Here is a 26100-nt window from a genome sequence, read left to right as displayed (position 1 = left end):
ATTCGACCCAAGAAATGCAGCCTTGATTCAATCCAACAAATGCTGCATTGAGATCAAGGAGCAAACAGATGTGATCGGGAGAGGGATAAACCAGTTGAATTCCCTTCAGGCATTGAAAGAGTGTATTAGGTTCTGCAGAGAGCCTAGCAAAGGTTGCTGTTGTTGTACCTGATCCCAAATTTTTTTCGCCTGGGAAGCCAACAGCTGGGTCAGATGATCTCCTGTGAAACCTGTTCCTGGGGAGGTGAAACCATCCACTTTGGGAATGTCAGTGTCTGCAGAGTTTGGAAGGGAAGAGGAAGCCATTCTTTGTCCAGAAAACCCTGCAAAGAGACAAAAAAGAAATGCTTGTTGTACTGGGATTGCCAAGGGTCCCTTCCACACTGCGCAGTTATAGCATTGTGCTTCCACTCTTAACTGATATGGTTCCATCGTAGGAAATTCTGAGATTTGCAGTTTATGGATGAATATTTAGATTCCCAGCTGGAGAGCTCTAGTGCCTCACCTAACTACAGTGGGTCCTTGGCATCCGCTGAGGTTTAGTTCCAGGACCCCCTGTGGGTACCAAAATCTGTGGATGCTCATGTCATATTATATACCATGGGAAGTAAAATGGTTGTGCCTTATATACAATGGCGAAATCAAGCTTCTTTCCTAGAAAGAGTGTTGTCTCTTTAGGCTGGAAGAAAGAAGGAAGAGGTTGCACAGGTATCTTGAGACTTACCTTTGCTCTGAGCAGATTCTGGTACTGGACTAGATCTCCCTGTGACCTCAGCTGCTCTGACCTGAGGGATGCTGAAGGTCATAATTTTGGAAGGCTGAGATACCATCCCCATCTGGACCCCATGGCTGGGTTTTGGAGGGTCAGCATACAAGCGCACCTGAAAGGCAGAAAGAATGCAAAGGGGACTCATCCAACTGTCCTGATTTGGTAAGGACAGTCTTGCTTAGTCCTCTGCTGTCCCACTTTTCAAGCTACTTTTAAAGTGTCCTGCTTTCTCTCTCCTCTTCCTCCTTTGTCCTCAGCTACAGTCAACTGCTGCAAGCAATCAACTTAAGTGCTGCAACGCAAAGGGGGCAAACAGCTCACAATTCATTAACTCAACATGAGAGAGAGAGAGAGGCAAAAAGGGGATACAGTCCTGTTCTTTCCAGTAGGTTCAGGCAAAAGCAAACTGCTGTGATGTATTATAATTTGTGTGTTCTACCTCAGTGATAACCTTTGCCATCTTGACCACATACTGATGTTGTTTGACCACACATGTCCCAGTTTTCCTATGTGGAACATTGGAGGGCTATTGATGAGATCTTGGAGGTCTTTCATTCATAGGGTTGCCCTAAACTGAATTTTGCCATGGAAACCCGCTAGGCCTTGAGTAATTATTAGGAGAAAGGCAGGATAGAATAGAATAGAATAGAATAGAATAGAATAGAATAGGATAGGATAGGATAGAATAGGATAATAATAGGTGATCTTGGGCAAGTCACATACTCTCAACCCCAGGGGAAGGCAATGGCAATCCTCCTCTGAACAAATCTTGCTAAGAAAACCCCATGATAACCCTGTAGGGTCACCATAAGTCAGAAATAACTTGGAAGCACACAAGTACAACAAAGCTGAAGATGACTTGATGGCAAATAACAACAACAAATGAAGCAGCTTTTGATTTTTGCAGCGAACTAAGTAGCCCAGAATGGTTGTGTTTAGGCCCATCCCTAACTCCATTCATAAACAGCCTCAGTAGCAGAAATAACCTCCTTCTCTCCTCTCCTCCTTTGTCCATTTTCACTCACTTATTTTCAGCCGAGGAGGAGGAGGAAAGCTGGATTTCAGTAATCCCAGCCATCTGTGCACTCTCTTTCTCTCCACCCCTTAGTGAACCACAAACCTGGAAATCCGTTCTAAGCTCCGTCTAAACACCTCCAATTAGAATCCAATGGCTACACTTGCTCCACATTCAGTAGAATTAAACTGGTAAAGGATTGGAGCCATGGAAGGTAAAGTGGTGTCCAAGGGCATTAAGGCAAGCAGACTATTTGTTCCTTCCTAACTCTGGTTTAAAAAAACACAACCACAGTCAAAGGCTGACTATCCTCCATCCCCAAATGCTGGGGAGAAAGGTGGATTGTTGTTTGCATGCTCCGCAGGTGGGATACTTGAGTGATTTTAGGCAGAAGAAGTGGCTAGAGAATCAGGATTATCTTCTTAGGTTCTTAAGATATTTGTTCTCATTTCCGTTCCTTTTGTGGTTTTAGAAGATACAGGAAGGATGGGGAGGGGAAGAGGCAGAACTTGTTGCAACTCTGCAAGTAACATGATTTTGGCATATTCTCTGTTCCCTCTTCATTTCCAGTTCAAGAGGAGGCCTCCTGACTCATTGCAACAAGCAGGGACCTGCAACCCAAGCTTTTTCAGTTTCTTAAACTTTGTGTGGGGACAGAAATGAATGGTTTCATGTCTGTCTTGAAAAGACATTCTCAAAACCTAAGAGTGTCCCCAGGTTGGCTCAGAGAACCTTCCAGCAGGAGAGAGATGGGAACTCAAGTCCTTCAGCTTCTCCAGAAGTTCAGCTTCTACAGGGGTGGACAAATGTTCGTTGTTAGGAGGTGGCTTTCCACATGTTGAGCTACATGAAAAGCTATGATAGTGGCTGAGTATGTGCACCCAAGGCTGCATCTGCACTGCAGTAATAATCCAGTTTGACACCACTTTAACTGTCGTGACTCCATGCTATGAAATCCTGAGAACTGTAGTTTATTGTGGCACCAAAGCTCTCTGACAGAGGAGGCTAAATGTCTCACTAAACTAGAAAGCCTAGAATTCCATAGCATCAAGCCATAGCAGTTAAAGTGGGTCCAAATCTGATTATTTCTGCAGTGTGGATGCATCCCAAGAGCTCTCCATCTTGAGAAAATAGCACACTGCATTTGCCTACAATACATTTGCCTACAATACATTGGGGAAGAGAGCTAGTGTGGCATAGTGGTTTGAATATTCAACTACAACCCTGGAGACCAGTGTTTGAGCAAGTCGCACTCTCTCAGCCTCAGAGGATGGCAATGGCAATCCCCCTGTGAAGAATCTTGCCAAGAAAACCCCATTAAGGTTTCCATACGTTGGGAATGACTTGAAGGCACACCACAACAGCAGCAGCAATGGGCCGGGGGGAAAAAATCACACAACAGAAAACAGGAAATACAACTGGCCAAAGGCACTTCCTACCTTAGTACCCAGTCTCAGCCGATCAATAGTATTCTCAGCTTCGGCATACTTTGTCAGCAGTTTGTGGTAATCCTCCTACAAAGAAAGAAAATAAAAGAGTAAACCAGGTCTAGGAAAGTTAAGCTACAATGTTTTTGTTAGTCTCAAATGTGTTACAAGATCCCTTTGTTATGATGTTGCATCCCTATGAGTTGTGTTATGGTGTTGTTGCATCCCTATGTTGCTGGGGAGGGAATGTAATGTCATCAGCAACTGTCACAGGAAGCCGTTACTCCTGAGTTCTGTGCTGAAGACATTACCTGAAGCTGATGCACCAGCTCAGTAGCTTGCCGTGGGGATTTCAGTTCCTCGGGAATCACAGAGACGGTGGGGGCCGCATATTTCTGGGGAGAACCCTCCCCACTGCTCATCAACACCTCGCGCACAATCTCAGCAGGAGACTTGAAGATCACTGGCTTGCCGGGATCCTTGGACCTGGCAGGGATGGTCTTCCCTCGGGGTGGATGGTAACTTTGGGAGTCTTTGGGGAATCTGACCCGAGGCTCCACTTTGGACAAGTCCGGTAGTGGATAGTTGAGCTTCCCTCGACCATACGGCAAAGGGTCACCTGTTACGAGGGCAGGTTGACTTGCTTGGTCGGGTTGACTTGACCCAGTTCCTCCATCTTTTCTTTGGGAGGCTCTTCCCTGAGGGCTCAAGGACTGTGACTGCCTGCGGAATTTGGATGGAAGCCCATGAGGGATATCTACTTTTAGCTTCTGTGCTCTTTCTGGTTGCCGGTAACTCAGCCGCCTAAGAGCAGGAGGCGTTTCTGTGGCCTCCCTTGAATCCAAAAGTCCTTCACGTTGAGTTGAAGGCCTACGCTGCCCCATTTGGGCTGTGGCCATCTTGAGAACAGTTTCCACTGGCTGAGCCACATTCTCCATCCAGGAGGATTCTGGGAACATCTCAGCATCAATGCTGGCAGAGTTCTGAAGGTGTTCCATTAATGGATGGCCCAATGGGCTACGACTCCAAGGCATGGAACCCATTGGAGAACTGCGTGCATGACTTCTTTCCAATGGGGAGGAGAGCTTCGTTTCATGGGGAAACTCCTCCATCTCCAGTCCCTGCATCTCCAAGACATCTATTTTTAAGCGGCTGTGCTCCGGAGGTGGCCCCGAGGGAGACGGACTGAGGTTGGAGTTCTCTGATAACTCCTCCTCGCCACCGTCTGAGGTAAAGCTGTAGGATTTTCTGTGTTTATATAAAGCCATAGGATCTCTCAGTGCTTCGGGACTGGTGCTGAACTCTGAGCCATACTGGCCCTCAAACGAAAGTTCAGCGTAGGCCTCTCCTTCGCTGGCAACATCCCATGCCCCTCCTGGCTTTGCTTGTCCCTCGGAGCTGTCTTGTTCCCGATTGTCCTCTGGAAAGTCCAACCGTTGGTCCGTCTTTGGACGCCAGTAGGAAAGTGGGCTTAGGTCTTCTAAGATCTCATCACTCTCTAGGTATTCTGCAGGGAAGAAAACCAAGGGCATCGTCATATCCTCCTTACTAACATTAATATATACTCTTTCATATATGAAATTGTTCAGGATTGGGCAATTTTAGAGGGTACAAAGGTTACTTTTCATATGTATCTCACTAGGATTGCCAGCGTGTAAACTGGAGAGGGCTCCTGAACCTTTAATGGCTGTGTACAGCCAGCCTTTCACATTTGTGGCTTTGACTTTTTCGGATTTGATTATTACAGATTTGATTAATATGTTCTCTCTAGGAATCAAAACAAGGTGCATAGTGGATGTACACCTTGTTTTAAAGAAGAATTGTGCTTCTGAGTGTGTGATCTGCTCTTTTAACAGGAAGATATTGGAAGAAAGGGCTCTGGGAGATGCCAAACCCCCTCACTTAGCTCAAAGCAGCTTAAAGGCATTGAAATATATTTGGTTCCAAGCAGCCTAACATAGAGCTAGAGGAAGTAATCCCATTTGAGATCACATGACTTGATAGTAATTAAAAAAATGTTTTCAAATCCTTTCCTCACAGGCCCAGGTTTTGTAGTATTAGGTTGTGTGTATGTGTGTAGGGTGGATCTCTTTCAGAAATACAACCTGGGACCCTTTTGCACAATAATATGGCAAGATATCTAGAAGACCATATTTCCATATATGAGTCTACCCATAATTTAGGATATTGAAGGAAGAACTTCCACTTCCACCATCATCCAAAGTATGTCTGGTGAGGATTGGTAGAGAGAGATGGCCAAAGTCTGCAAACCAGAGTTTGCAGAGTTCCTGTTCTGTGCAAATCTTTGTCAGTCCACAAACTAGGGTTTCTATTCTATCCAAAACCTTGCCAGCCTGCAAACAGACTGCCTGTTCTAGGCAAAACCTTCCAGACCTTTGAGCAAGACTTCATTTCAATACATAACCATCTCTTCTTTAAACAGCTCCTTTGCCCATTGAAGATACGGTAAGAGCAGATGATGCTCCAAAGGCTGGACAGGGCACTTCTGCAGGTAACAAAAATGTTCTTGGAAATAAAACCAGACCCTTCCCTGACCTAAATTCATTCAGATATCTGGGTGAAATCAGGAAAGGATACACTGGACAACATCATTATCAAATCCTATGCTTTTTTTCTTGTCTTCCCAAATGGTAAGCCCTAGGATCTTCCTAGGAGGTGATGTTGCACAAATCCCATTTATTCCTTCATGTTGTAGTTCCCATGCATTTGAATGAAATTGACACTCCCTATAACTCCTGAATTACTCACCCGCTTGGGGACTCTCTGGATTGGCCTTCCCCAAGTGACCAAACTCTGGAAGCTCACCAAAATCATAATCCTCTCCATTTTCTTCCAAAAGATCTTGGTAGTCATTTAGTTCCTGTAGGAGCTGGACATCCTCTAGGATTTCTTGGGAGGAGGAAGAGATGTTCCACCGATCTATGTGTCCCACCAGCCTGCTTTCTCTCATGTTGGGGCCTCCATTTGGAGCTGAGCCCCCGTGAAATTCATCTTCCTCATCTTCCTCCTCTCCTTCTTCTTCCTCCTCCTCCTCCTCCTCTTGGGGATGATGCTGCCAACCATTGCTTGGCGTGTTGGCCATTCCAGATAAGAAGACTGATGCAATGTGGCGTAGCGGAATAACTCGCCAACGCCGAGTTGGTTTTTTAAAAGGAGGAAGCTCACTTGTGTCGCTTCATCCTGGTGCCTGCAAAGAGTTGGGGGGATGGGGTTGGAGGCCCGAGGAAAGTAGGTCACATCAAGGCTTTATTCGGTGCTTCTAACACATCGTGGCCCGAGGCTGAGAAGAGAAAAAAGACCACAAAGATGGAGACATTTAATGGCAGTGCAGAAAAGTTGGCTTGGGAGGCTCACAGGAGAGAACATTGCATCCTCGCCTTTTCTTCTAAAGGGACATTTCTCCAACAAGAGGAAGTGTTCAGGAACACACTTCACAATGGACCTGCTTCACTAGGTACAGCAACCATAGGACTGATGCAGTTTGATACCACTTTAACTGTCATGGCTCCATGCTACGGGATCTGTCATTTGTTTGTGGCACCAGAGCTCTCTGACAGAGAAGGCTCAGTATCTCACAGAACTAAAAATCCCAGGATTCTCTAGCACTGAGCCATGGTAATTAAAGCAGCATCAAACAGCATTATTTCCACAGTGCAGATGCAGCCTCCAAATGTCTTTAACTGGTAAGGAAAAGTCCTGGCTAATCCTCTGTCATCCTACTTTTTTCAGCTGCTTTTAAAACGTGCCGGTTTCTCTCTCCTCCTTCTTAGCCCCTTTTTGCTCAGCGTATTTCAACTGCTGCAAGCAGGGTTCAAAATGCAAAAATAGTTTGCATTCAGTTAACTCAGCAGGAGGAAAAAGAGGCAGAATTTTATCTTCCCTGGAGACCGAGGCAAAAGCCAACTACTGCAGCCACTCCTACCTAAAAGAAAGGAGATTCCACCTAACCCTTAGGTAGACGTTCCTTATGGTAAGAACTGTGCAATCGTGGAATAGACTGCTTTGCAGGGTGGGGGGGATGTCCTTCTCCTTTAAAGAGAGCTTGGAGGCCCACCTTTCAAGAGCACCTTAGCCATGGATCCCTGCAGGGCAAGTGGATAGACTAGTTAGCCATTGTAGTTCCTTCCATCTCTGTCATTCTAGGGACATAGTTAGAGTACAGCTTCTGTTGTCTGTCAGCTGTAGGCTATGGGAGTTGTAGTCCGACAGAGCCAGAAAAAGGTGGTACACTGGGTCATGTCTCTGACATGGATGCACCTAGGACAGTGGCTTCCAAACTTTGGACCTCCAGCATTTTTTGATTCCTGACTATTGCCTAAGATGGTTAGGGCTTCTGGGACATGTAAGGTCTAGGACAGTGGTTCCCAAACTTTGGTCCTCCAGGTTTTTGGACTTCGACTCCCAGCTTGGCCAACAGTCGGGACTTCTGGGAGGTGAAATCCAAAACATTTGGAGTACCAAAGTTTGGGAACCACTAATCTAGGTCAATCAACCAGTTTCAGTTTACCCTACCTCACCACTTTTTTGTTACGATAAAATGTGAGGTGAGGAACATTGCTCTGAGGATCCAAATCCCACAAATTGATGCATTCAGACCTAAGTCAGCCACAATCAGAGACTTGTGTCTCTGGTGACTGGGACCAATTTCCACATTACATCACATGCAGCTGGAGACGCACAGAAATCCCTGCTTCGGTCGATGGCATTCACTTCGGACAAAGGGAGCAGCCGAGAAAAGCACTACATTTTCTCTTCATCAGCTCCAGTATCAGAAGAGACTATTTATTCCAGCAAGGAGACACCACTAATTATAAAGCAAATGCATCAGTAAAAGGGTGCTTCTTATGTGACAGATTAGATGCTTTGTGGACAACCACATGTCCACAAAGCACGGTAATATACTGTTGTAAATGCAAAGTAATCTTGTGCAGTGTTTTTGGTATTTGGCCACTGAAGGGGAAACTTTTAGAAACTGAAGTATCTGGAAACTGAAGTGCACCACAATTCAGCGGAAGGAGGAAGCGGTTGTTTGTCACCCTCCTCAATGTACCAAATAACTCTTACAGACCTCTTGCACCATCTTTCCCCTCCTACTCCTTCCTTAGCAACCCTGCTCCAAAAAACATTGCAGCAAAACCCCAGTTATATCAACACAATAGAAAGGGGAACTCTGACAGCTAAGCACACTTGCCTTCAGCAACACGTGGGGAGGAGCATTAGGAATAGAAGCAGCATGGCATAGTAGTTAGAGCACTGAGCTAAGACCACAGAGACCTAGGTTCAAATCTCACCCTTCGCTACAAAAAGCCTATTTTGATCTCAGTATCTCTCTCTCTCTCTTTTTGCCTGACCTACCTTATAGGATTGTTGTGAAGACTGAATGGAGAACAAGTGGGGTTGGAGGCAAAGAACTAAGTGAGGAAGTCTCTTTCTCTGTCTCTCTGCCTAACCTACCTCATAGGGTTGTTGTGAAAACCATTACAAAAGGAGTGGGGCTGGAGGAATGAGGGAACCAAGTATGCCTCTTGGAGCCCCTTAGGAAAAAAGGGATATATAGTGGGCCCTTTGTAGCCACTGGAATTTGGTTCTACTGGTGGATACTAAAATCCATGGATGCCCAAGTCCCATTAAATGCAATGGCCTAGTAAACTGATGTCCCTTATATAAAATGACAAAATCAAGCTTTGCTTTTTGGAATGTATACATATTTTTAAATAGTTTCAAGCTGTGGATACTTGAACCCATAGAAAAAAAAATCCACAGATACGAAGGGACAACTGTACCTCCGAAAGATTGGGACAGTGCATTAAAAGCCAAATGGTTAGAGCACTGAACTAAGCAGACAGGGATCCAGGTACAAATCTCATCCTCTTTAGGTACAAAAAGCCCAGGGGGGTCCCAGTATTTGCCAACTCTCTGCCTAACCTACCTCATAGGGTTGTTGTGAAGCCCAAAAACAGAAGCAATGAGGTTAGATGGGTGGGGAACTAAGTCTAGGAGCTCCTTGGAGAAACAGCACACACCACCTAAGCAAAGTGGGGAAAAGATTGGGACAGTGGATTAGATGCCCAAGATTTTTGGCTGAGCAAAAAAAACTTACCAGGGCCTCTCCAATCCAGACGGCAAAATTACGTGCTTAAAATTCTGTTGCAGCCCTCACTCTTTCCTTGACTCTGGGACCACAGAGCCCTTGAAATCAGTTGTCGTCGCGACAGCTCACTTTTCCGCTAACTCTTAAGAAACTGGCTTCCGGTCCACCATCTCTCACTATCTTTGGCTGCTAGCCAGGCTCTGCTGTCAGAAGCCAAGGAAAGCGCAGGCAGAACGCTCTGTCTCTGGCCCAACTCCACTTGATCTTCATCTCTTATAAGCAGAACTGGGGAGTTTTCCTCTTTTTTTAAAGGGGGAAAAAAAAACATCCAGACAGACCAAAGGAATCCTTGTGGCTTTGAGTCTTTGTGCATGTGCAAATTGGTTCATGCACGCCACCCATTCCAACCTGCAATGGCTGGAGTGCAGGACTTGGGAGATAACGGCTCTAAGCTCCAGCTTGGAAACATTTCATTATTAGACTCCAGCTCCCAGAATCCCCCCTGGGTAGCATGGAGAGTGGATTCTGGGAACTGGAGTTGAAAATGTAACAGCAGCCATCTCTAGTTCTAGTCACCGTTGTGCTGTGGAGTCATTGTGCTGCTGCAAGAAAGGGGCGAGGAGAGTGCATGGATGGTGCATTTGGCTCACTATGACTGTGGCAAACTGAGGCTTCCAAGCAACCGTTGCTTTAAAGGCACATCCTCCAACATTTCGTAGGTGAAACATGGGACATGTCTGGCCAAGCAACATTAATGTGTGGACAAGATGGCAAAAGATATTGGGGAGGAAAAGCGCACATTCCAGGAGAAGCAGCAGCATCTTGCTTTTGCCTGAGTCCACTGGGAAGGGCAGGATTCTGCTCCCTGTTAATTAATAATTAACTGTTGAATTAATTCAGTGCAAACTATTTTGCATTTTGACCTCATTTTGCTGCAACTGAAGTAAGCTGAGGACCAAGGAGGGAGGAGGAAAGAGAGAAACCAGGACACTTTAAACGCTGCTGAAAGAACAGGATGGCTGAGGATTAACGGACTCTTCCTGACAAATCACTAAACATGGATGGCAAGCAAAAGTGTATTTATAAAACTGGATAATTCAAAAGAGAGGTCCCTTTCCCTCAAATATCCTCTTCGTCGCAGTCAACTTTCATGCAGACACACCACCTTTCTTCTGTCTTCCCAATGCATGTAGTGGGTTTCTCTGCACCCTTGTCCCGCAGCTGGGTTAAGTTAAATCGGCATTCCAGAAAATCCATCTCCGTGCCAAGGAGAGGTTTTTCAAATTTTACTTTCTACAGGACTCTCTCCTCCCATTCCTTGGTGTTTCTGTGGGAGGATCAGCTGATCTTTTGCTTTCTGTTTACAGCTCCTCCAGTTGCTGCCAGTGGTCAGTTCCATAGCAAAAAATGAACAACAACATGTGATGGAGCATGAATTCGCAAATAAGGCCCAGTTCAAAAACACCACCTCTCTCTCCCAATAAAGCGGGAGACATATCTATTTTTGGCAACCCTTTAAGGTGCCATCGAGAATGTGGATTGCTCTTCCTTTGCAAATTGGACCTGCTCTGCTCAGTTTACAACCCACATTAAAAAACAGAGGCTGGCATTCTGCTTGGGCACCGACTGCTTTCTGGGGAAGACATTACACTCGGGTGTTTATGTGTATTTTCTCAGCTCAAAAGCAAGGCAATATCAAAACTGGGCTGGTGGACATCCATCGCTGACAAAAACACGACCGCTTGGCACAGATGGTGCCCAAAAGTATTAGTGACGGCTGGATCAAGGGGGGCACCTTCCCCTCCTCAAAGGGTTAGATATATGCAAGTGCTCCCCACTCCATTTAGGAGTAAGCCTGACAGCTCCCATGTCAGGGGAGCAGTGAATCCACTCCAGGTTTTGGCGCCAGGCTGGCTTACTAGGGCCTTGCCCAATAATAATAAGCAGTTTAATATTTGCAATGGGATAAATGTAAATAATTTTCAAAATCTCGACCCACAATGTTTTGCAAACAGGCCAATAAAATAATAGCTCTGTCAACAAGGTGAGCTAAATTTAAACAGCATGGTGGTTTCGGGAACACTGCAAGTCAAAGGGCTTGAACTGGAAATGGAATATTGGATATATTCATCGAGGGTTATGCCATGTCTTTATGTAACTTGCCATGGATCGGCTGCTAATGTACCCAATGCTGCAGGGCAGGTTATGCAACTAGCCTAGTGGTGTGATACATTAAACCCCATTAAGCATCAATGCTCTCTTTGTCATAGTCAAACACACCCAAATAAGAGGAGGGGAAAAGCTCAATGTGTTTCTTGCATGTGGATTCATATTGCATCCATTATGAAGGTCCATCCACATTACACAACTGTAGCACTATGGGTCCACTTAAACAGTCATGGCTGCATCCATTTGTAATCTGGGTGAGAGCCAGCCGGTTATAGTGGTTTGACTGTTGGACGATGACTCTGGAGACCAGGGTTTGATTCCCAGCTTCACCACAGAACCCACTGGGTGGCCTTGGCCAAGTCACGCTCTCTCAGCCTCAGCAGAAGGCAAGGGCAAACCTCCTCTGAACAAATCTTGCCAGGAAGGAAAACCCATGATAAATTTGTCTAGTCTCCGTAAATTGGAAATGACTTGAAGGCACAGAGCACACAACACACACAAGGCCTTGTTGCTTTCTGAAAGTGAATTCAAAGCATCCCTCCTGAAAAAAAGTAACTTTCCCAAACTCTTTATTCCAGGGCATGATCATTTGCTATGAACATGATGTGGAAAAAAACAAGGAAAGTAGTCAGATGGCATTCTAGCCTCCCTCTCCCTCTTGGCACACAATGCAGGTAACGCTCAGCATGGCCTCTTACAGGATGATGGGACCTGCAGTTCACCAGGCTGCAAAAGGCTGGCTTATGCAAGGAGAAGCCCACACTTGATCTAAGAGGCAACTCTCTCTCTTATCTTTCATCAGTCACATCACAAAGGCAAAAGAAAAAGAAATCAAATTAAGAGAGGAAGGAGGATTGCAGAGAGTTTTGATAGAAGAAAGCAGATGGGAAAGAGGAAGAAAGGCAGTGACAAATCCCACAGAAACCACTGTCCCTTTTTCCTGCAAGCCCCATGAGTCAAAGTTAGCAAAGACTGAGCAGAAGAAGTCCTTTGTGGTTAAGAGTTTTTCTGGGACTTAGCACAGCTGATGTCCTTATCGGTGCAACCTTCAGAGATCTGAAGATAAAACCAAAATAGTCCCATCATAGCTGCATCCACGCGGCAGAAATAATCCGGTCTGACACCACTTTAACTGCTATGGCTCCATGCTATGGAATTCTGGGAACGGTAGTTTGCTGTGGCACCAGAGCAAAGCTGGCAAGAGGGATTTGTGTCAGTGCTTCTCCTCCAAGAGAACCTGACTTGCCTAAACTCAGCCAATGGGTTCCAAGGCTGAATGGAGATTTGAACCCTGGTCTCTGGATTTGTAGTCCAATATTCGTGGGTTCTTTAACCAGAGGAAACTGAAATCTCTCCCTTCCCCCTTCTTGCAGGCAACCTCCGCTCCATTAATCGGATTATCCATCTTCCCCAGCCACAGACTGATCTCCCAGATCCACTGGCAAGCTTTCCAATAGTCGGAGAGGCCCTGAACCAGGACTCTTTGCCAAACTCAGCATCTCCCACACCTCCGCCTTGTTCCTGTTCTGCTCTGTCCCAGATGTTTTCTTTGTTCCTCCATTGTAAGAAGAGAAGATATATTTTTTAACTTGTAGGGGATTTTTTTTTTTCGAGGGGGGAAAAGCCTGTGAGAGGCTGTGAGAAACGCTAGGCAGGACAAGATCACAAAAGAAAAGAATTGCCGAAAATGGTAGACGGTGCGGAAAAAGTAATGTTCCAGATGTACCTGGACCTGATGGGTCAAAGTACTGGGATTTTGGGGGAAATAACACAATTTTTCATCATTACTCAATGCCTGTTCCTTGTGTTTAGCTGCACTCCTTGCAAGAGTTGGGCCGCTATCATTGGCCAACTGAAATGCACCAAATACATGCTGTAAGCTTTGGAAGCGCCCCTGGCTTCTTCAGCCAGCAAAGATGCTAACAATCATACAGGATCGTCATCTTCTCATGACCAAAGACTAGATTGGGCATTTCTTCTGATCCAGAATGGCTCTGGTGTACTTCAGATCCTTTCTTTCTATTCTTTATTTTTTATATAAATTGATTTATCTTTACTAGAAGATAGGACAGTTGCCTGAACATAGGAACACCTGGAGGGTACGATAACAGATGATTCATGACCAGTCTCTGGACATTCCTGTCTGTTGAGACCACTTTTTGCAAGGGATGATCAACATCGCTTTTGTTAAAACGTCCGCCCTCCCAATTCCTATCCCATCTCTGAGCAATGATATCATAGCAGGCTGGGTTTTGCACATCCAGAAGGCAGAGTGCCTGGCTTAAATTGCCTTTCTTTGGCAACTGTTTCTATTGATTCCAGCCAGCTCCAAACCCTCTAACATTTCATGGATAAAAACAATCTCAAACCCTTCCTCCCTGAAGTGCTAGCTTTCTCTGTGCAAGGATTCAGAGAGGCAGCATGAACCTCATGTGGAAACCATAATAGTAGTAGTATAGTAACCAGACCTTTGTGGTGATTCAGGTATTGCAATGTCTGCCCATGATCTATGGGATGATCTCCTCTGTTCTGACACAAGCTCACCCGACAAAAATGCCGTTCCAACCTTTTTGACCAAGAAAAGCCAAGGAACTCAGACGAAGCTGGTTTGAGGCCTCCCATTGGTGACCCGCTACCAATTGTGGGGATTATATCTCCCAACATTCCCATTTATAGGCCATGCTGGCAAGGGCTAATGAGTGCTGTAATCCCAACAGATCTAGAAGACCCAAAGTAGGGAAAGCCAGCAGTTAAAAATAGAAACAAAGGCTATGTGATGATGAAGCCAGGAATATTACAAGCCAGAATGTCTCCTTCCTTCTTGAATCCATGTGTTCACTAGGTAGGTTTTTATATATATTTATAGGTATTTTTTCCCCATCACCACTGCTTTAGGGAGAAGGTTTCACGTGGACACTGTCCTCAATCATTTCTCCTGAACATGTTTGCATACCATCTGGATACCTCTGGGGTAGACTCCAGGACTGCCATTCATTTGAACAAAGCCGAACACACACACACACACACACACACACACACACACACACACACAACCAGATTGACTCCAGGCAGTAAGAACCAAATGCGAGGTTCACAAAGTGCCACTTATCCCAATTTTAGATCAAAAAAGTATTGCAGCTGAATAACCCATGATAAAAATTCTCTCTTCCCCGGAAACAAAAGAGCTTTTAATCCATGGGTGGGAATGCTGAGGCCCTCCAGATATAGTCGGATTGCACTTCCCATCATCCGTTGCCAGCACAGCCATCAGTGAGGAATGCTGTGATCTGGAGTCGAGCAGAAGGTCTGCACAATCCCCGTCTCTGCTCTAGTTGAGACACTTGCATTAAGATTGTTTATTATACAGTCTAGCAATATTTGGAAGCTCAGCTGGTTTATTTATTTGGTGCCAATTTTGGGTTAGAAATGGAAGCCAAGTCTTCACACTGCTGTAAAATCCTATGAATTAGATAAAGCAGTTCAGAGGCAGCCCAATGCATTTGCTGCCGGAGGACCCTTTTATGCCACGTAGAGAAGCCAACTGCCCTAGCAATTCAGCCATCGTAAATGGATGGCGTACTTTTGTTGGTCAAGTTGGCAGGTTTTGGAACCACTTGGTCATCCAAGCAGCGGCAACTTGGAATCCCATGTCAGTGGGGAGGTGACTCCATACAGCGTTTTAGTTCAGGCTTTTAAGACTTCGTCAGGGAGGTCATGGACCTGCATTTGCAGGACCTGGGCAAAGCAATGGAGGACAGGAGGTCATGGAAATGTCTCATCCACAGGGTCACCATGAGTCAGGGACAACTTGAGGGCAGTTAACCACCACAACAAAGCTATTTTCAAGTGACAGTTCAGCACTCTGGATAGCTCTTACAGTGACCTCAGACCTCTGGCCATGAAACCCAATGGGCAAATCTCACTCTCTCAGCCTCAAGGGAAGGCCATGGCAAACCTCCTCTGAACAAATCTTGCCAAGAAAAACCCAGGATAGGTTTGCTTTAGGGCTGTCATAATTTGGAAACGACTTGAAGGCACACAAGAAGAATTGTTTTGCCATTGCCTTCGCCTGAGACCAAGAGGGTCTGACCTGCCCAAAGTCCCCCACCAGGCTGCATCCAGACTGCAGAAATAGTCCAGCTTGACACCACTTTAACTGCCATGGCTCAATGCTATGCAATTCTCGAAACTGTAGTTTGCAAGACCTTTATACCCAACATGGTGTAGTGGTTTGAGTGTTGGACTACGACTCTGGAGACCATGATTCAAATCTTGGTTTGGCTGTGGAAACCTGCTGGGTGACCTTGGGCAAGTCACACTCTCTCAGCTTCAGAGGAGGGCAATGGGAAACTCCCCTCTGAACAAATGTTGCCAAGAAAACCCCATGACAGGGTTGACCTAGGGTCACCATAAGTCGGAAACTACTTGAAGGCACACAAAAACAGCAACAAGACCTTTAGCCTTCCCTGTCAGAGAGCTCTGGTGCCACAACAAAATACAAATCCACACAGTTCCATAGCACTGAGCCACGGCAGTTAAAGCAGCATCAAACTGGACTATTTCTGCAGTGCGATGCAGCCCCAGTGGGTTTCTGGAGCCTTTTGAGGATTTGAACCCTGGTCTCTAGGACAACACCCAACACATCACACCACTGTGGCTCTTTGGTTAAGAAATCTCAAGTGGCTTCCAAGGAGAAGCAAGCGTACCAACTCACCAGCCCTGGCTTGTCCCCTTCGGTTGCTTAGCAAGCCTGGAAACTAACACAACTTCTCTGCAGGCGATGCCTTTTCTCTCTTCCTCCCTCCTTCGACACATCAGAGATCACCACAGCAACTGCAGGTTCGATTCCCGGTCTGGGCAACACATGCCAAACACACCCAAGGGGCAGCACAGGCTTCTAGCCCTCATTAAGGCCAACAATCCTTTGAGAGCCAGCATGACACAGTGCTTTGAACGTTGGACTGTGACTCTGGAGACCAGGGTTTGAATCCCAGCCCAGCTATAAAAGCCACTGGGTGAGCTTGACCAAGTCACACTCTCTCAGCCTCAGGGGAAGGCCAGGGCAAGCCTCCTTCAACCCAATCTTGCCAAAGAAAACCCACGATAGTTCACTTTAGGGTTGCTATAAGTTGGAAATAACTTGAAGGCACACAACAACCACAACATGCAACACAGACCTCCAGGGTGTTAAATCCTAGTGGTTGCGCACACAAAGACACACACAACATGGGTTTACTCATGAGAAAGGATAGCATCCCCTTGCGAGCATTGCATTTTAAAGAAAAAACATGGGGAGGAGAAAGAAAAGAAAGGAGTAGACTTGTCTTCCTTTTTGGCTTTTTCTCATCCATCACTTCCTGGGAAGAATTGGACACCGTTTTTTTGCAACAGGAGGAAAACACAAATGGGATTTTTAAAGATTTACGTATTCTTAAATATAAGTGGGTTTTCTTTAATGCTGGGATCTCTGGGAGGAAAGCAACAAAAAGGATCAAGCTCTACTTGCAACTTTGTAAAAAGATATGCTAAGAGGGTTTCCTTTAATGCTCTGATCTGTTGCAAGAAACAGACAAAAGGATCAAGCTTGCAACTTTGTATTTAATAGAAGAGGGTTTTCTTTAATGCTGGGATCTCTGGGAGGAAAGCAACAAAAAGGCTCCAGCTCTACTTGCAACTTGCAAAGAAATCAGTATTAATATGTATGTATGTATGTATTAAAAAGTGGGTGCAAAGAAGTAAAATCCTGGGGGGATGCAGCCAAAGGGGACCCCCTGACCCAGACTTTAACTCACCTAGAAAGACCAGATCCACTTCTTTTCTCTCTCTTCTCTCCTCTTTTCTTCCCTCTGAATCCACCATTCCTTTCTTTTCCTCCTTAAACCAGATTTCCTGGAGTTGTAACTTGGCGCTGCTCACAATAGCCTCCAATGCTGAGAAAGGCAGATGGCGGGAGGGGAGGGGGAGGAGCTTGCAAAGGCCTCATTTGCATAATTGCAAGCTTTCCACCAATGGGAGCTCGAGGAAAAGGAGCTCTGCCTCTTCCCCCCCCCCCTCCTCTGACCTGCCTTTTGAATTGGAAGAAAGTTGAGTTTTCAAGCCTGGAGGGCTTGACTGGGGAGAGCGGCAAGGAGTAAGGGGCGTGGCTAGATTTGCATACCAGCGCGTCCTAGCCAATCAGAGAGTGGAATTTGGAATGCTTTTTTTCTTTCTTGAGCAAATTTTCTGTGGACAATTCTGGGAGTTGTAGTCCTTTTTACTAAGGGAGTAAAAATCAGCATAACCAAGGTGGAATTATAGTGCAGCAATAATGCAGCAGGAACCCACTTTTAAGCACTGCAGCTCCATCCCTAGAGCCCTGGGATTTGTAGTTTTGCAAGGGTCTCCAGCCTCCTCTGCCTCAAAGGACTCCTGCCTTACCAAACTGCACATCCCAGGGCTCTGTGGGCTGGAGGCATGGCAATTAAAAGTGTGTGTGTGGGTCCAACTTGCAATTGTTTCTACAGTGTAGATGCACTCTTCAAAGGCTGGGTCTACACAGCAAGGAATAATCCAAGTGAGCATTGCTTTAACTGCCATGGCTCAGTCCTATGGGGAGCCTGGGATTTGCAGTTTGCAGCGGCCCCAGAGCTCCCTGACAGAGGAGACTCCCTGTCTCAAAAAAACTACACATCCCAGGATTCCATAGCTTGGAGCCGTGGCAGTGAAAGCAGTGCCAAACTGTATTTTTTTTCTGCCATGCAGATGCAGGCTTTGAAGGAAAAGGTGCATCTACACTGTAGAAATTAGTTGCAGTTTGATACCACTTTTGTTTGGGTTCTGCCATACAGACTCCAGGGATGCATAGTTTGGCAGAGGAGGCCGAAAACCCTTGCAAAACTAGGATTCCCTAGTATTGAGTCATGGCAGTGAAAGCAGTGCCAAACTGCATTATTTCTGCAGTGCAGATGCAATCTTCGATAGTCCTGGAAAGAGTGAACATTGTTGCAGACAATTTAACTTTATTTTACTCTCTTTGCTTCTGTCTCCAAAGATCCTCGATAACACTTTATTTTTCTGTGTATCAATATATCGGAGAAGGCTTTTTGCAGAGTTTGGTCAGGATGCGATGATGCCTTCTGCAAAGTTACACATCTTTATAAAGACTCTCATTTAACACAACTCTGGCTTTATTCCTCTTACGGTGCATTACATTTCGGAACTATATTTAGCTCCAAATTTCCCAATCTCCGCTCTTTGGGAGAGAAGAGGGCCTCTGGGGTAGGAAGGTTGTTCCTTTTCTGCAGCTGCTTCCACGAAATTGCTCATTTTCATGCATTTAGCAGCCGCTAAAAATAAACTTCCACTTTGCTTCCTCTAAAGCGAATCTTCTAAATCAGATATTTTTCTGAGACCTTCATTGCAAGCGATGTTCCAGTGGCTCCCATTTTCTAGTCCTCAGGAGGAATCTCGGGGTGAGAGCACCGTATTAGAAATCATTTGCATGTATATGTCCCTCATTATTTCAGCCTGGGGTACAACTACGCTGTTAGAAATAATGCCGTCCGACTCTGCTTTAACTGCAATGGCTCCATCCTGTAAAAACCCTGGGATTTCTAGTTGTTGTTGTTGTGCGCCTTCAAGTCATTTCTGATTTATGGCGACCCTAAGGTGAACCTATCATGGGTTTTTCTTGGCCAGATTTGGCCAGAGGGGGTTGGCTTTTGCCTCCTTCTGCGGCTGAGAGAGTGTGGCTCACTTAAGGTCACCCAACAGGTTTCATGACCAAGCTGGAAATCGAACCCTGGACTCCAGAGTTGTGGTCCGACATCCAAATGCCAAGCTACACATCCCAGGATCCCACAGGAAAGAGCTACGGCACTTAAAGGGGTGTCAAAGTGCATTATTTCTACAGTGTAGATACACTCCTGATCTTTTTGGTTATGTCTACAGTGCGGATGCAGCCTTAGTTGCCATTTCTGCACCATCAGATCGAAGATTCTCCACCTGTGCTCCTCCCTAGCTCAGCTTTTAAGCTTGCAACAATTTTACTGCCATGTTGTCTAGATCCAGTGTGGTGTAGTGGTTTCAGCACTGGGATATGACTCTGGAGACCAGGGTTCGAATCCTCACTGAGTCATGAAACCCACTGGGCGACCTTGGGCAAGTCACATTCTCTCGGCCACAGAGGATGGCAATGGCAAACTCCTTCTTGCCAAGAAACCTCCGTGATAGATCCACCTTAGGGGCGCCATAAGTTGGAACCGACTCGAAGGCACACAAAAACAGGAAACCATGCTGTTTGTTTCTGGAAACCAGCCTCTCCAAACACTGCTTTCACAGCAAGAGGTTTCACGCATGATGTGAACCCATTGGTCGCACACACAAAAAAAGACACACTTTTTGCTTTCCTTCCCTCCCAACTCTAATGTGTTTGCTTTATTGAAAAATTAAAAGCACAGCCTATTTCATATATAAATAACATGATGTCGATGGCCATTTACAAGGCAATCCTCCATTGCTGGCTATGGACGAATGGAAAGGCAGACAGTGGAAACTGCACTCCCAGAAGGGCAGAAGTCATTCGTTTCCAAAGTGGGAGCAATTGTGCCCTCTGCTGGCTCCTCTCTCTCTCTCTCTCTCTTTCCTCTAGCGATGTGAAAGGAGGAATTGCGTCCTCTGGTGGCTCTTCCCTCTTCTAGCAACGCAAAGGAGCAGTTGCTCCCCCTGGCAGTTCCTCCCTCTTCTAGCAATGCAAAAGGAGCAATTGCACTACAGTGATGGTTCCATCCTCCTAGCAATGCCAAAGGAGCAGTTGCACCCTCTGGTAGTTCCTCCCTCTTTTAGCAATGCAAAGGACTAGTTGCATCCCCTTGTAGTTTCTTGCTCTTCTAGCAATTCAAAAGGAGCAATTGCACCCCAGTGGTGGTTCCTCCTAGCAATGCAAAGGAGTGGTTGCACCCCTGGTAGTTCCTCCCTCTTCTAGAAATGCAAAAGGATGGGATGGGGCAACACTTGGCTCTTCCCCTCTCCGCTTCACTGGAGTTGTGAAGCAGTCGCAAGATGCTTCGGTAAGATGCAAAGGGGGGGGGGGGGCAGCTAGAGAAGGTCAGGTGAGCGTTTTGGACCATGTCATTCAAATACAGGGACAAAGGGGGAATCTAAACCATGGTTTGCCAGCCAGGTGAAGATGGCCTACAAGAAGAATTAATATCAGGAGGTGATTCCCTTGGTCCAACCTCCACATTCCCTCTTTCTTCCTCCTCTCCAGGACTTTTCTCCTAGGCTTATCCATCTTGGGATGGTGTCAGAAGTGGGATATCATAGCGTTGAGTCTTTGAGCATCCAACCCAAAGCCTCTTTGGTAGGAAGTCCTGTGTATATCCGATGCCAGCGAGGTGCAAACGTGTGATGCTGGGCTTCCCATGGCCGTGGCCTGGGAGTTGTGACTGTGTGCAGATGTTCACACATGTGTGGCACCTGCTTGGAACCCTGTTCACTCGTTACCTTTTGTTCTCTCCCATCCTCTCTTGCTTACTCTTTCTTATTTGGCTTTGGGGCTTTAGTCACCCCACCCCTAAAGTGCAACGTTAAACTCTGTGACTAGAAAATCGACATAGTCCTTGTCTTTCGTTTTAAAGGCCTCGGCGATGATCCGCGCTGCTTCGCGGTGCTCTTTCCCTCGGAGGGTGACGCCATTCACCTCCAGGATCACATGTCCCACCTTCAACTGCCCACAGTTGTGGGCCGAACCTCCTCTCTGCAAGCCGGAGGAAGGAAGAAGAGGAGGAGGAGGAGAAGAGAGAGAAAAAGGAAGAGCAAATTCATTGTTGCACGTTTCACAGTGTGGATCTGCATGCACTATTTGCTCATTTAGAGAGCCAACATGGCGTCATGATTGGAGTGTTGGACCTTGACTTTGGAGACTAGTTTTCAATTCCCAGCCTGGCCATGAAACCGAATGGATGACTTTTGGCAAGTCGCATGCTTTCAGCCTCAGGGGAAGGCAATGGCAAACGTCTGAACAAATCTTCCCAAAATAACCCCGTGATAAATTTGACTTAGGGCCACCATATTTTGGAAATGCCTTGAAGGCACACAACAACATCAAATTTGCTTGCTGTCCTGTGCGGTCTTGGAGATATCATTGCAACCTGAACACTGCAAAACGTTTTTTCTGATTTTGATCTCCAACATTGCAAAACTTGAGGTACAAATTAGAAGCTGTGATCGCCTCTCCTACTCATTAGTCAGAAGCCTTCCTCAAAGGTTAGAGATGAATAATGCTTAGCCTGCGGAGCTCTCTCTCTGTGTGTTTAAATCCATGAGTCATTTTTTCCCAACCAGGTCCTCTTAGACTGGAAGACTGGTTATTTACTTATCTATTTCTTTAAAAATCCAAGCAGCAAAGAGGGACACAAAAGTTACAGCCATGTTTGCCCTCAGATTGAACCAACCCCAAAAAGGCACAAATGAAAGAACGCAGAGGAGGAATAATCTAATAGGGCTGGGAGCATGGTATGTAGAAGCACAGTGTGTCTATTTGTTGTTCTTGCAAGCCTTCAAGGCGTTTCTGACTTATGGTAAACCTATCATGGGGTTTTCTTGGCAAGATTTCTTCAGAGGAGGCTTGCCATTGCCTTCCCCTGAGGCTGAGAAAGTGTGACTTGCCCAGGATCCGCCAATGGTTTCTGGGAATCAAACCTGGTCTCTAGAGTCCTGGTCTAACATTGATATCACTATGCCATACTGGCTCTACTTAGACCTTTTGTTAGAATATAGAATTAAGACATTAAAAAATAGGGGTGTATTTGCACTGCATAGTTCTATCATTTCTGAGGCCGCATTAACTGCCAAGGCTCCATCCTGCAGAATCCTGGGATGTGTAGTTTGGTAAGGCACCAATACTCTTGGGCAGAGAAAGCTGAAAAGCTGGTAAAATTACAAATTCCAGGATCCCATAGGATGGAGCTACAGCACTTAAAGTGGTCTCAAATTGCATTATTGCTCCAGTGGAGATGCACCCTCAGTCTCTGTCAACTTTACCTGTATGGTCACAATCCGAGGCAAGGGCTGCCGTGTGTTGGCACCTCCCTCGATGGCAATGCCTAGGGTCGGGGCACTCTTGGCCACCCGGATCAGATGGGATGTTGGTTCTAGAAGGCCTGGCTGTGGAGAAGAAGAGAAAAAAGGACATGATCCCAGTGACTGGTCAAAAGACACAAAGGTGTATATAATAGCTGCTCCCATGCCAGGACAGTTAACAAAGCCTCCGACGAAGTGCATCTACACTGTAGAAATAGTGCAGGTTGACCCCACTTGGAGTACTTTAGCTCTGTCATGTTGAATCTTGGGACTTGTAGTTATACAAAGTGTTTAGCCTCCTCTTCCAAAGAGTGTTGGTGCCTCACCAAACTACAAATCCTAGGATTCTGTAGGATGGACCCATGGCAGTGAAAGTGGTGTACAAGTGCATTGTTTCTGCAGTGTAGCTGCACCCAAAGAACATCCTTTTTGCAAAGTGTTTTTTCTGCCCACCCAGCTTTTCCCCTTTTTCTTTCTGCTCCTTTGTGTAGCTGAACATTGGTTGGAAATTATTATCAACTCCTCAAAGTATCCCTGACACATTCCCCAAACCTTCTAAGAACAGTATTTCCCAAACTTTAGTTCCTCCAGGTGTTTTGGACTTCAACTCCCAGAAGCCCTATCCAGTTGGGCCAACAATCAGGAATTCTGGGAGCTGAAGTCCAAAACATCTGGAGGACCAAACATAGTCCATGCTGCCCTCCAGTGGTTGAATCCATTCTCTGCACTCATTTATCCCACTAAGAAAGGTTTCTTGTATAGCAAGTAAGTCCATCACAGGACCTAAATACCCTAAAGGCACCAGATCCTAGCTGATCTTGGAAGCTAAGCAGGGTCAGCTCTGGTTAGTACTTAGTTGGAAGACCACTAACAAATGCCAGCTGTAGGCTTACGTTTCAGAGGAAGGAATTGGGCAAACTATCTCTGAGGACAGTGGGCCCTTGATATCCCCTGGGGTTTGGTTTCAGGACCTCCTGTGGAGACCCAAATCCATAGATGCTCAAGTCCCATTAAATACAATGGCGCAGTAAAATGGCATCCCTTTATATAAAATGGCAAAATCAAGGTTTACTTTTTGGAACACACACACACACACACATATATATAGAGAGAGAATATTTTCAAGCTGTGGGTGGTAGGTCGTGATAGAGGGCCAACTGGATTCCTTGGCTAAGAAACCCCAATGGAATGTATGGAGCTGCCATAAGAGGACTCCAAGGGTACAGCAGTGACAGTTGGGACCGAAGGAGGCACTTTCATCTGCTTCTGGGACTAGGGATGATGGAGCTGTGCCCATCTCTTCTTCTCCACCTATACATCTCCTCTCATTCCATCTTCTTCTCTACCTATAGATTCCATCTCACAACAGTTTCTCAGTATTGCCTTACCGGTTTGGGGGCTGCCTCAACCCGCCTGTCAGCTCTGGGGGTTTCCTGGGGGCTCCGGCTTTTGATGGGACCCTGCGTCTGACTCCTCTCTCTGGCGCTGACCTCTGCCTCTCCGATGTCCACGCCACTGTCCTCGCTGAGAGTCTGCCCACTGTCTGAAAGTTGTGAGAGGGTTGAGGCTGTGTTGGGTGAGATCAGGAGAAAAGCTGTCAGGAGGGCAATACAGGTGCTACCATCCTGAACTATGGTGATCTGTGGTTGCTGTTTTCTGACATATTGTGTCTCTCAAGGTCTTCTCCTTTTTATTACTATTATTATATTAGAACAGTGGGGGGAAATCACTCAAACCTAACAGAAAGGAAAAGCTGAAAATTGAAATGGAGGACATTTGCAACAAGGAAATATCTCCACTAAGGGGCAGCAAAGTCACAATGCTAAACTGTCTTGCAAAAAAGGAACATTCTACAAATTCAGGACACTGTTCTTCCAGGGACCATTCTTTGAAGTCCCTTCAAAGGGACATAGGCATTTTCCCTGGTCCTTTTACTGATACCATGACCTACAGAAGGTTTGGAGACATGGAAGCTCTTGGGCCTCAATGTAGTCCCTGAACCCTACAAAGCCCTCTGAAAGTCCTGTCCAGAGTCCCTCTCCTTTTAAAGTCCATTTTTTAATATCTGATTTGCTGCCCACAAATCTGCCCAAACCAGCACATAGCTATGGCAGTGTTTTCACACACAGAACTTTGAAGACCACTTTTTTGTCTTCAAAAGTCTTCAAAAACCACACAGGCTTCAAAGCTGTTTCACCATTTGGGTTTTGCTATGCACAACATTTGCCATTTTGGGGTGTGTGTGCACAGAACAGTATTTTCTGTGTATGAAGGAGCTTTTTTTTCTGCATAGAAGAAAAAGGTCCTTCCTACACAGAAGATATGGTTTTGTGCAGCAAAAAAAAACCCCATGCAAATATTTTTGTGCAGAAAGCACTTTTCTGCGCAGATCAGCTGCAAATTTTGCACTGAATCTGCCCTGACCTGCGAAAATTCTTGACTGTCCAGGATTATTCTAGTCAGGGTTCCCCAATACTCACAGAATACTTATTCTGACCATTTCTTGGAATATGTTTGAATATCCCTACCATCTGTACTCACTGTGGTAGAGTCAGCCCTGAGTAGGATAAGAAGTATCTGGAATGAATGAGTGAATGAATGAATGAAGACCTGAGTTTGAAGTACTGGAGGACAAGTTCTCACCTCTGGCTTGGGGAAGAGATCTCACTTCGTTCACGTCTGGCTCGCTGTTGGGACGGTGGACTTCCACCATGATAAAGTGCTGAGTGGTCCCAGCCTCCAAGCCTCCCTTTTCAGCTGGAGGGAGAGGAGCAGGATGGGATGGAGGAGGTGGCGGCGAAGGGGAAGCAGCATTGGGACGCAGGAGAGTGGTGGAACCCGTGGTCTCCGGAGAGGGACTCTTTAGCCGTGTCGGGGACTGGACCCGAGGGAAGGGTCTTATTGGGTGTTGGTTGACCAGTAACAAGTGGGTCTCGGCGGGCCTTCTGGAGGCGTGATGGGTGGCGGGATTGATGGAGGCGTATATGGCGCTGGAGGTGGAATCGTCCGTGGAGGAAGCAGTGGTGGAGGACGAGGAGGCGAGGCTGACTGTGTCCTTCTCAGAGAGACTGGGAGGAGGAGTGGGGTTACGGGGGGCTACAAAGAACAGGCCTGACTGGGAGGATTCAGAGGAGGGCCGTTTGAGGGTTTCTTTCTGTTTGTTCTGAGGAGCAGAGGACGCGGCTGCCATTTTTGGTGAAGGTTGAGGAGGTGGAGGTTTGAAGGCTGGGGGCTCCTCAGGGAAAGTGGAAACGTCATCCTGGGGAAAACAAGGAGGAGAAAAATTACCTTTAGATATGGCTGAGACTCTACTCCTGGTTGCCTCTCTGGATACTTCATGTGAATTATTTTGGGGTAGAGAGCACCAACTGCAGCTGGTGGCTTCCATGTCGTTGGAGCGGTGGATCTGCTCCAGGTTTTGCATGGCCCCGAAGGAGCTCTCCAAAGCACTGAACCTATTTGGGGGACAGGCCTCAGCACCCTGAAAGCCTGGATTAATGTTTTAAGATACAGGAGGTAACTTCAGATTTGATTCCCAATTCCCCAT

At 46.2% G+C, this 26100-nt stretch overlaps 2 protein-coding genes across 4 annotated transcripts in view; both read right to left on the bottom strand.

Moving 5' to 3' along the window:
- The window catches only part of AKNA (AT-hook transcription factor), a 32523-nt gene extending 15108 nt beyond the window's left edge, over positions 1 to 17415 (bottom strand). The window contains exons 1-7 of one of the 3 annotated variants that reach the window (XM_089534907.1): positions 17285 to 17415; positions 9162 to 9258; positions 5981 to 6512; positions 3523 to 4718; positions 3224 to 3298; positions 725 to 881; positions 169 to 323 (exon numbers count right to left, since the gene is read on the bottom strand). In XM_089534907.1, the coding sequence (XP_089391033.1) occupies positions 169 to 323; positions 725 to 881; positions 3224 to 3298; positions 3523 to 4718; positions 5981 to 6314 (1917 nt within the window). In that variant the 5' untranslated portion in view covers positions 6315 to 6512; positions 9162 to 9258; positions 17285 to 17415. Of the gene's footprint in view, positions 1 to 168; positions 324 to 724; positions 882 to 3223; positions 3299 to 3522; positions 4719 to 5980; positions 6513 to 9161; positions 9259 to 9332; positions 9393 to 17284 lie in introns of those variants that run through there. The other 2 variants (XM_089534908.1, XM_089534909.1) reach the window with 2 other exon arrangements.
- A 3144-nt stretch (positions 17416 to 20559) lies between these two features.
- The window catches only part of WHRN (whirlin), a 50035-nt gene continuing 44494 nt past the window's right edge, over positions 20560 to 26100 (bottom strand). Inside the window, exons 10-13 of the mRNA XM_089534906.1 lie at positions 25197 to 25812; positions 23942 to 24120; positions 22515 to 22637; positions 20560 to 21228 (exon numbers count right to left, since the gene is read on the bottom strand). Of these exons, the coding sequence (XP_089391032.1) occupies positions 21046 to 21228; positions 22515 to 22637; positions 23942 to 24120; positions 25197 to 25812 (1101 nt within the window). The 3' untranslated portion in view covers positions 20560 to 21045. The remainder of the gene's footprint in view (positions 21229 to 22514; positions 22638 to 23941; positions 24121 to 25196; positions 25813 to 26100) is intronic.

This window comes from Sceloporus occidentalis, unplaced genomic scaffold, assembly GCF_023333645.1.
Source record: "Sceloporus occidentalis isolate IW3139 unplaced genomic scaffold, rSceOcc1.0.p SCAF_8, whole genome shotgun sequence".
In the NCBI taxonomy this organism is placed as follows: domain Eukaryota; kingdom Metazoa; phylum Chordata; class Lepidosauria; order Squamata; family Phrynosomatidae; genus Sceloporus; species Sceloporus occidentalis.
Note: the sequence above shows the minus strand (reverse complement) of the source record. Positions and strands in the feature narration are given on the sequence as shown.